At 38.8% G+C, this 11,747-nt stretch overlaps 1 protein-coding gene across 2 annotated transcripts in view; it reads right to left on the reverse strand.

The window, feature by feature from the left end:
• Positions 1-11,197, reverse strand: part of LOC128688709 (myoneurin) — a 70,029-nt gene extending 58,832 nt beyond the window's left edge. The window contains exons 1-2 of one of the 2 annotated variants that reach the window (XM_070084595.1): positions 10,869-11,197; positions 7,749-7,962 (exon numbers count right to left, since the gene is read on the reverse strand). In XM_070084595.1, coding sequence (XP_069940696.1) covers positions 7,749-7,962; positions 10,869-10,913 — 259 coding nt within the window. In that variant the 5' untranslated portion in view covers positions 10,914-11,197. Of the gene's footprint in view, positions 1-7,748; positions 7,963-10,868 lie in introns of those variants that run through there. The other variant, XM_053776697.2, reaches the window with a different exon arrangement.
• Positions 11,198-11,747: the final 550 nt, after the last annotated feature.

The raw sequence follows: 11,747 nt of genomic DNA on the forward strand, positions 1-11,747 counted from the left end.
TTTTTTGTCAACTAGTACAGTGAAATTGGCCGAAAATGGGGCTCAAAGTGGGCAAAATCGCCGATGCGTAAATATCGCCGAGACCGCTAACTTTGCGAGAGCATAATTCCGTAAGTTTTCTATCAAATTTCAAACTTTTGGTGTCTTTATGATCGGGAAAAGATTCTCTATCTTTTCATAAGAGAAAATAATTTTTTTTTTTTTTAAATTTGGCCGACCCTGAGAACGAGTTTCGGAGAGGGCCTGTCGACCCTCAAAGGGTTAATACTTGACGTGCTGTTGGAGTGTGAGCAAAGTAACATTTATGAAGGGATTCAGGGAAACCGGCAGGCCGGACTTGAGTCCTGGAGATGGGAAGTACAGTACCTGCACTCTGAAGGAAGGGTGTTAATGCTGCAGTTTAAAAACTGTAGTGTAAAGCACCCTTCTGGCAAGACAGTGATGGAGTGAATGATGGTGAAAGTTTTTCTTTTTCGGGCCACCCTGCCTTGGTGGGAATCAGCCAGTGTGTTAATAATAATAATAATAATAATAATAATAATAATAATAATAATAATAATAATAATAATAATAATAATAATAATAACAACAGTATAACAATATAATATAATGATAATAATATAATATGTATAAGAATAAATGTATAATAATAATAATGTACTAAAAAACTATATAATATGTATGTACTAAATAATAATAATTAAAATAATAGACAGCTTCAAACGGCCATCACTAGATGGCAGTGTTTACCACAACAAAATGGGAGCAGTTGTAGCCACCTCCACCTGTTACATAATGACATATTTTATTCATTCTAGAGTATATATCAGGTTTCTGTGTTACAGTGGAACCTCAAATATCGAACTTAATCCATTCCAGGAGCTAGTTCCAAATTCAAAAAGTCTGAAAAGCGAAGCAATATTTCCCATAAGAAATAATGGAAATACAATTAATCCGTTCCAGAAACCCAAAAATATTCACAAAAAAAATACATTTTATAGAGATTAATTACAGTCTTACATACACACAACAAATATTGTTCAATTATGTATTAATAAATGTAAATAAACATGTAAGTGAAACATATAAGTGAACAGTATTTAGATAAGGCTAAAGAGGTCTTTGTGGCATTTATGGATTTGGAAAAGGCGCATGACAGGGTGGATAGGGGGGCAATGTGGCAGATGTTGCAGGTGTATGGTGTAGGAGGTAGGTTACTGAAAGCAGTGAAGAGTTTTTACGAGGATAGTGAGGCTCAAGTTAGAGTACATAGGAAAGAGGGAAATTATTTCCCAGTAAAAGTAGGCCTTAGACAAGGATGTGTGATATCACCGTGGTTGTTTAATATATTTATAGATGGGGTTGTAAGAGAAGTAAATGCGAGGGTCTTGACAAGAGGCGTGGAGTTAAAAGATAAAGAATCACACATAAAGTGGGATTTGTCACAGTTGCTCTTTGCTGATGACACTGTGCTCTTGGGAGATTCTGAAGAGAAGTTGCAGAGATTGGTGGATGAATTTGGTAGGGTGTGCAAAAGAAGAAAATTAAAAGTGAATACAGGAAAGAGTAAGGTTATGAGGATAACAAAAATATTAGGTGATGAAAGATTGGATATCAGATTGGAGGGAGAGAGTATGGAGGAGGTGAATGTATTCAGATATTTGGGAGTGGACGTGTCAGCGGATGGGTCTATGAAGGATGAGGTGAATCGTAGAATTGATGAGGGGAAAAGAGTGAGTGGTGCACTCAGGAGTCTGTGGAGACAAAGAACTTTGTCCTTGGAGGCAAAGAGGGGAATGTATGAGAGTATAGTTTTACCAACACTCTTATATGGGTGTGAAGCATGGGTGATGAATATTGCAGCGAGGAGAAGGCTGGAGGCAGTGGAGATGTCATGTCTGAGGGCAATGTGTGGTGTGAATATAATGCAGAGAATTCGTAGTTTGGAAGCCATGAGGAGGTGAGGGATTACCAAAACTGTTGTCCAGAGGGCTGAGGAAGGGTTGTTGAGGTGGTTCGGACATGTAGAGAGAATGGAGCGAAACAGAATGACTTCAAGAGTGTATCAGTCTGTAGTGGAAGGAAGGCGGGGTAGGGGTCGGCCTAGGAAAGGTTGGAGGGAGGGGGTAAAGGAGGTTTTGTGTGCGAGGGGCTTGAACTTCCAGCAGGAGTGCGTGAGCGTGTTTGATAGGAGTGAATGGAGACGAATGGTTTTTAATACTTGACGTGCTGTTGGAGTGTGAGCAAAGTAACATTTATGAAGGGGTTCAGGGAAACCGGCAGGCCGGACTTGAGTCCTGGAGATGGGAAGTACAGTGCCTGCACTCTGAAGGAGGGGTGTTAATGTTGCAGTTTAAAAACTGTAGTGTAAAGCACCCTTCTGGCAAGACAGTGATGGAGTGAATGATGGTGAAAGTTTTTCTTTTTCGGGCCACCCTGCCTTGGTGGGAATCGGCCAGTGTGATAATAAAATCAAATAAAAAAATTACGTAAGTGGCTAGTGGTGGCGGAGGCAGAGAGTTTGTTTGGAGGCAGGACAAAATACTCCTTCAAAATGATACTAACATCAACTCTACCGCTTATTTATCTATCAGAGTTGATCTAATATGACATAATAAACAATATTAATAACACAGAAACATGATAAATACTCTAGAATGAATAAAATATGTCATTACGTATGTAGAGTAGAGGTGGTGGTGGTGGTGGTGTTGGGTTTGTAAGGGCCACTGACAGTATAAGCTGTACATATAATGTTGGTGGTGGCGGTGGCATTGTCAATGACCCTATATACCTCAAACAACAATGGAGGAGTCAGTTTCGTGTTGTCATTTTTCTATCGCTTAATCACTTAACTTACTTGCTACACTGTTAATGCTACACTTTATCAGTGGCTGGCACTATAGCCTTTACTGACTCCTGCTGTTTTAGTATCATACATATTGTAGAATCACTGAAGGCACATTCTCCCCTCTCTCTCAGCCCTTTACCAAAGGGCTGGCTGGCACTAGGAACTTTCTTTAGGCCTATGGTGGCTTATTTCAGAGTCACAATTAATAAACAAGCACCAAAAACAAGGGATCATTACAAAATGTTTTGGAATGCGCGAAGTAACGCTCACTCAACCAGTGACAGCGGCAGACCGAGACACGGAGTGGCGGCGTCCCCAGACAGGCGGACAAGTATAATAAGTCCGATTACCGGATCAAGGTCCGATATTCGGAACAAAATTTCACACAAAAAAATGGTCCTAAAACCGAAGCATTCAATAACTGGAGCGTGCGAAAACTGGGATTCCACTGTATTGCACAATCGAAGTACAGCATGAAAGATAATATACAAAATATATTCAGCTAATGAACTTATGAAGAGAACCAAAAGTAGTGAGGAATATACCTTCACATAAAGTCTAGACAATGTTTTATGAGTAGCATTTGAATTTATTCAGGTTACTCAGTTTTTGGTTTCTTCTGGTAGACCAATCCACATTTTGGGCCCCTTTAATAGAACACTGTTTTCAAAATACTCTACATGCAGGTGAACATGTGGAAAATGAAATACGAATTTATTTCTTGCTTCATGTTCATGGGTTCTGTTGCAGCTCTCTAGGGAGAATCTTAATTCAGATTGGTATTTTGATTTATTGTCCTGAGGATGGAGATAAATGGTATAAAATACCGACATAATGGAAAAATAAACACAAATGCAGTATAATGCAATCCTTTATTGACTACATTTCACACACACACAGTGGCTTTATGAAGTCAAAAAGAGAATATTTATGACTTGACAAAGCATACTGTATGGGTGAAACATAGTCAATAAAGGATTGCATTATACTGCATTTGTGTTTATTTTTGTCCTGGGGATGTAAAGAGAACAATAGAATGCATGAATTGATTCTCCGTTTAGTGAATTTAAAGCTTGGAATAGAGGATGGGTGTTGTCTTAATCTAGCATTTCATGTAACTGCGATGGATGCCTTTAGTTGTATGATGATTGGTTAAAGATGGTTTGCAGTTTTTGATCCTCATATACAGATGCCATGTGTGAAAAATGGAGAGAGTAAGCAGAGCCATGATTGGTACATAACAGTGGACTTTTGAGCATATGTACAATATGTCACTACTTATCCAATTTATACAAGTCTTCTTGAAATCTGCAGTAATCTTTTATTTATGTATTTTGCATCATCAGCAAATCTGTTTATGTAACTTTTAATTTCTTCTGAAAGTCATTGACAAATCAGAACCATATACAAAATAAAGTAGTATAAGCAAAATGTTTCCCTAATAGTATTAGGGAAAATTCCCTTTCTATACCTGGCATAATATATACAGTACAGCCTCTCCTCACTTACCAACGTACTTGTTTATTGACAACTCGGACTTATGACAGGCTCTCTGACCGGTACGCATACCTAAATAATGTATATTAACCCTTTGACTGTCAAAAGGCCCAATCCTGAAGTGTCTCCTGGTGTCGCAAAATATTCGAAAAAAAAAAAAAAATTTTCTTATGAAAATGTTAAGATTATTTTTCTGATTGTTTTAGTCCCCAAAAAAAATTTTCCCATAAGTACTTACCGAGATATAGAGTCCTGAAGTTTGCTGAAATTGATCTGCGAGCAGCAACAGCGGCGACTGCCATTCACCCGGTAAACTTTGATTTACTTGTATTCGATGGTTTCTTGTTTTTTTCACTATTTTATTTTTTCACATAACTTTTGTGGCCTGTGAGACCAAATTATTGTGCAATGTTCAAATATACACTCGTTGAATGTAACACAATTATAGCAAAAACACTCGTATCATTATAATGTTGCTAAAACTTGTTTACACAAACAATGTAAACAAATGTTTATTACAATTGTTTTATAATATATATACATATGTACAATCACTGGACACTTTTCTAGAAGTGCTGCAGCTTGTGGAATTCTTTGAAACATGGGTATAAGCACAATGGTGTCTTACACTCTTCACACATAAAACGAGTGTCTCTGCGTTTTTGTGGGCGTTTTGTGGTATGTCCACAGACAAAACACCTCTTCTGAGCATTTTTCTTGGCAGTAGTAGCAGGCAGTGGTATGGGGTAGTGATCACCAGGCCTCAGACGAGAGGACATGTGTTGATAATTTCGTGGGCGCTGGTCTATTGCAGGTGTTGTTTCTTGGTACTTGATTATTATTTGTCTGATGACTGACAAACAAAATTCACCATATTTGGGTTTCTTCTTGCTCTTTAACTTATACATATTATAAGCATTCAGCATGGAAATGTCAAGAAGATGGAAAAACAGTTTTATGTACCACTTATAACTCTTGCAAACACAGCAAACCCAATCTGCATGTCACATTTGTCCACTAAGCACAAATTGAGGTTGTAATCCATCACAGCTGCAGGTTTTACAATGGGTTCACTGGTCTCTCTATTCTGCTTGCCAGTGTCTACCATTTCGTGTCGGTGAACTGATGTCAGCAGTGTGACATCACGTTTGTCATGCCACCGAAATGCCATGATGTCATTGGCAGCAAACACCCGCACTTCACCTCTACGACTGCCAGCATCGAACCTAGGCATATGTTTACGATTTCCACGCACTGTGCCACACACATCTGTCATGTTCACTCGCAAGAAATCACTGAGTATAGGGCTTGTGTACCAGTTGTCAGTATATAAAATATGCCCCTTACCAAGATATGGCTCCATCATTGTTCTAACCACATCACCAGAGATACCCAGTAACTTTCTGGTATCTTCCATTCTTTTACCGCCAGTGTACACAATTATATCCAAAACCAGACCAGTTTTGCAATCACACAGAACAAATAACTTTATACCAAAGAGTTTCCTCTTGCTTGGTATATACTGCCTGAATGAGAGTCTTCCTTTGAACAAAATCAAAGATTCGTCAAAAACAAGCTTCCTGAAGGGATAAAAATACATACAGCACTTTTGTTTCAGGTACATAAACACACGTCTGATCTTATATAACCTGTCGCTTCTGTCAGGACTGGTTTTGTCTGAAAAGTGTAACATATGTAACAGTAACACAAATCTATTCACTGGTATAATGTCACTGAAAGCAGGGGTTGAAATCAGGCGGTCTGTCGCCCAGTATGTGTTGACACTATGCTTATACACATGTGGCATAAGCATTATTGTGGCAAAGAACAGATACATCTCTGCCACAGTTGTGTCCTTCCACTGGTGTAGGCGTGATCTTGGTGACAGAATAGTGTTTGCCATGGTGTACTCATAGTATGTATTGCTTTCCCTGACAATAATGTCCATCAGGGGTCCATTGAAGAACAACTGAAAGCATTCCAGTTCAGTGGGATTGTTCCCAAGTGTACATGATGGCCGTATTCCACTTTGTCCTCCATCAAAGTCATGGGGATTGGGAACAAAACTCGTCATCTTGCTGCCAATCCCAGATGCGGTCAGCTGGTGCGTTCTGGATATTGTAATGTGGTTGTGGTTGTGCAGGTTGTGGTTGTGGTTGTGGGAGTGTGGGATCGGGTGAGGCTGGTTGTAGTTGTGCAGAGTCAGCAGCACGGGTAGTAGCGTGGCCTGCTGCTGGTGTCACATGACTCATGCCACCATCACTATCACCACCACCACCTGCTGCCTCACTTGCATCATTGATACCCATCGTAACAATATCGTCATCTTCACTATCAGGATGTGATGTAGGGCCACGGGATGTGCTCCAAGATGTACTCCTTCCTCTTGGAAGAGCATATGGCACACTATCAGACCGCATGCGACGTCCTATATACTGCCGCTTCACTGGGGAATATTCACCCTCACTGTCACAACTAGAACTGCTTTCAATAACCTTGAAATCACTATCACTATCACTTGCACTGCTCACATCTGAGTCTTGTACACGGGCAAATAGTTTCCTCTTTCGTCCTGGTACAGGTGAACATGAATGAGCCGGCCCAGCACCAGAGGTGGAAGGTTGTGGGTCATCTGGGTTTTCATCACTAATTATGTTATCCTGGGTAATTTTATCGGTCACACCCGCTTCAAAACCAGGGAATTTACTTTCACTGACACTATCATCACTGTTTGAGCTATCACTTGGGAACAAAAGACCTCCAATCCGCCGAGGAGTGAGGAACTTCTTACAGCGAGGCATGGTGAAAATGGACTACCAAGATGGCGTTCCCACAATGCACCGCTGAGTCCCAGATTTTTTTCACAGGGTGCACACCAACCACTGAGACCCATTCTTTCTCGTGTAGGCCTACCAGCCCTCTCCCGCTTGATTTGAAGCCACTAGAATTTATGAGTATAGATACGTCAAACACGGTATCTCCCATGACGTATATATACGACAGCGACAGTCAAAGGGTTAAGGCTGATTTCCTCTATTCTGTTTATTACAATATACAGTACGCTACTGTATAAACCTTTAAAAATATACCAGAAATGTTATAAATGGTGCAAAGGTGACATTAACAGAATATCAAAGATGGTTGACACAAACCCACTACCATTATAGTATGCTCCTCACTCAGCGATGAATTCGTTTACTGGCGTGGTGTTAGGAACGGAACTCCATCGTTAAGTGAGGAGAGGCTGTAGTTCAAAGGACTGTAGTTTCTTACAATGTTATTTTATTACAGAGCAGTTATTTACCATATACTGATAATCCTTTATGGCACTAGATATAAAAATAATGCATTAATAACAGTAAACACAATACATGTATTGTATTTACATTAACATACTAACCTTCCCGTAGTGAGGAAGGCTTCAAGGTAACATCCTCTATTGAAATAATGAGAGGACGTAAGACAGACCAGTCACGTTGTGCTGCCAAACGTCCTTGCAGAACAGCAGCTATGACTGTAGAGTGAGCAGCAAGCACACAGCTATGTGCAGCTGTCTGCTGACCATTACCACCTATGACTACAACATCGCATAACTCTCCTTTCTCCCGCAACCACTGTTTTTAAAAGAAATACAACAAGTAAAACAATTACATACTATATAACAAAAATTTTAACAAAGATGGATTGAGATATTTCCTCTTAACTTCAGCTAAATAAAGAAGACAAAAAATTTATATGATACACTCAAGTGTACTGGTATTGCATTAGACAATCACTAAAATAAATAACTGTACTACAATGTTTGGTATGGTTTCATGTGATTAGAATGTAATAGTTATTATTAATATTTTCATCATGGAGAAGCAATGAACTCATAGGGGGTCACAGAGCTCTTGGGAAATGGGAGATATTCAAGTTAAATCCTAGTAAGGGAAGGATAAATTCAAGATTATGGATCAAAAGCCACTCACTGACTAGAATGTAATTAAAAAAAATGTTACACAAAGAAATGCATTTCACTCAACTTTCCAACTGGTGTTAAACATCAGGGCCTTATCTAGTTGACAACAATGAACATAAACTCCATAAGCACAGACCTACCAATGTTACTAGAAATAGGTTATTATATTATCACCCACATTATCATATTCACAAATAAATGCTAAAGCCAACTACCAACCACAATGATCATGAATTAACTAAAAAAAAAAAATAACTGATAATCTCTTCTTTTTTTTAAAAAGGTCAATATGTACCTTAATCATGGGTGCATTTTTCTATGTAAATTCTCCAGTGTTAAGTGCACTGTAAAATGGAAATGTATACATATTTATTTCCCAGAAATTTGGCATAAAAAAAAAACACGGTCGTAAGTCGAGTCGTCATATGTTGAGCAGGTCGTAAGTCGGATGGTAGGTGTGTGTGTGTGTGTGTGTGTGTGTGTGTGTGTGTGTGTGTGTGTGTGTGTGTGTGTGTGTGTGTGTGTGTGTGTGTGTGTGTGTGTCTGTCTGTCTGTCTGTCTGTCTGTCTGTCTGTCTGTCTGTCTGTCTGTCTGTCTGTCTGTCTGTCTGTCTGTCTGAAGTTTTTCTTTTTGGGCCACCCTGCCTTGGCAGGATACAGCCAGTTTGTTGAAAAAAAAAAAATTTAGTGTCTATGGGAAAAACATGTTTTAATGTATATAACCTAACCTTACGTTACCTAACCTATACAGACACTTTTACAGCTGGTTTATGTTAGGATAAGTCTGATTGGTTTGGGTTACATTATTAAACTTACTTATCAAAATAAAGCTTCTTTTCAAATTATCTAAAATATAACTGATTCCATTTACCATCAGAATTAGTTAATATCCATCAATACCAATACTGATACTTTGGCATGCACCTATAATAAATGATATTCATATTTTGCCCTTTATCATGTAAACAAACAATTTCCACATCAAATAACTATTTTTTCCTATGCAATAGATGGACAATGAAAATAAGTCGCTTTGACTTTACTGGGTTATATTAAGTAATTTACACATATGTTACTCTGTAAGACAATTTCAAATTATTCAAAAATTGTGTTACTTGTACCTAAATAAACTTATTTAATTACAATACTTACATACTCATAATATAAAATGTTAACAGATCTGTTCAGGAAAAACGTAGTATATAAATAATTTCCTTTAAAACTCTTGGGACTATTCTGGCTTGTCAAATTAATGATGTCTGCAACACTATGCAATTTTTATGTTGAAAAAATACATAATGTCATACTTTGAACAGTGGCAAAGTTAATGTCAAGTGAAGTCCTAAGAAAGAAAATATTGTACATATCTTCTAAAATTAAAAAAAAAAAAAAAACTGTACTCCCTGGAATGCAGGCAGGAGAGATACATGATTACATACACCCGGAAAATCCTAGAGGGACTAGTACCAAACTTGCACACGAAAATCACTTGCTACAAAAGCAAAAGACTCGGCAGACGATGCAACATCCCCCCAATGAAAAGCAGGGGTGCCACTAGCACGTTAAGAGACAACACAATAAGTGTCAGGGGCCCAAGACTGTTCAACTGCCTCCCAGCATACATAAGGGGGATTACCAATAGACCCCTGGCTGTCTTCAAGCAGGCACTGGACAGGCACCTAAAATCAGTACCCGACAAGCCGGACTGTGGCTTGTATGTTGGATTGCGTGCAACCAGCAGTAACAGCCTGGTTGATCAGGCCCTGATCCACCATGAGGCCTGGTCACAGACCGGGCTGCGGGGGCGTTGACCCTTGGAACTCTCTCCAGGTAAACTCTAGGTATATGTGTTATCAAATACACTAGGAGAGTGAGTCATGTCATGGCCCTAATACAATATAAATTCAGGAGTAGAAAACGTCCTCAACATGATAAAACATCACTAGAATATACATATGCTCATAAAAATCTAAAGAAATTCAAAATTATGATTCATCTTTATTTTTCTTTTAATTGGGCAGAAACGTAAAACCCATAGGAGTCATACAGTACCTGGTGAATGGATATTTATTTATTTATTTATTTATTTATTTATTTATTTACCATATCAATCAGGTTTGATCCAAGGATCAATAGCCCTTCATTGACATCAAAGCATCTCCACTATCAGGAAGATTCATCTTCAAAATTATATTTTGATCATAAACACTTCACCTAACACCAATGGAAATAAGTAATTTTATCAAACTTTTTTGGTTTATCCTCGATAATTTATACATATGTAGGATAACTGTAGTTATGTGTACCTATGCCTAAATAAACTTACTAAAGTGACCTTCAAACTCACTACACATACAGTATATTATTACTTACTTAAACCCATGAGAGCCTTCCATCACCAGGGGAATGGAAGGTACTCAGGTTTGATCCGAGGAAGGAGCAAGTTGCTCCGATTCCTCGGAGCTAGAGCCTGTCACCTACATCAAGAAGCTACCCTTGAAGGAAATGTTATCCTTTAAATATTACCCCAGCCTTCAACACTACAAATATAAAATATTACCTGGAGACTTTTCGTCACATTTGTATCACACTGTAAAGTCAACATTGTTTTTGTAAGTTTTCTTTCTCTTCACCAAACATTGTTTTGTCTTTTTTACTGATATATATACGGGTTCCACTTAGCTATTTTCTTATTAATGGTACCATATTTGAAGGCTTCTCCTGGCCAGGCTTGGGTGTGCTCCTCTCACTCAGGTTTCAGGCTTCAGTGTAGGCCTTAGGCTTAGGTCTTACGTTTATGTGTAGATCTCAAAATCAAGTCTTGAACTGCTGCTTTTTTGTTGGTGGTGTTGTTAAGGGCCACCAGTGTACCCCTCAGTAAGTCCTGCACCGGGACTCGCGGAGACATATGGTGACCAAATTTGAGTGCGAATTAGAAAGGAAACAAAAAGTTACAATCATGACAAGTTACAAAGGTATTTACAGATTACAGTAAATTGTGAGTTCATTACCTCTGTAACTTGCTCAGCTATCAAAACTTTGGAGTCCAGTCCCTGGACCAATTATGTACCTCTAATCCTTTGACTACCGCCCACAGGATGGGTATGGGGTGCATAATAAACATATTAAACTAACTAAAAAAAACAAAAAGTTTTCTCTGGAGAGAGAAACAAGGAGTGAAGTTCCAAAGTGTCTCAATGCCCACACCCAACTCAGCCGGCATGGAGGAATATAAGTATTATCATTATAATCAAAAAGAAGCGCTAAGCCACAAGGGCTATACAGCGCTGCAGGGTAGGGAATGAAGCGAGGGTATTGGGCGGCAGAAGGGAGGAGGGATGATCAGTAGGTTACAGAAAACAGCGGGGCAGGGGATAGTACGGTGGTAGAGGGTAGCAAGAGATTGAGGTAGAAAGGGCTGAAGGTATCAGAATTTGTG

This window comes from Cherax quadricarinatus, chromosome 13, assembly GCF_038502225.1.
Source record: "Cherax quadricarinatus isolate ZL_2023a chromosome 13, ASM3850222v1, whole genome shotgun sequence".
NCBI classification, from domain to species: domain Eukaryota; kingdom Metazoa; phylum Arthropoda; class Malacostraca; order Decapoda; family Parastacidae; genus Cherax; species Cherax quadricarinatus.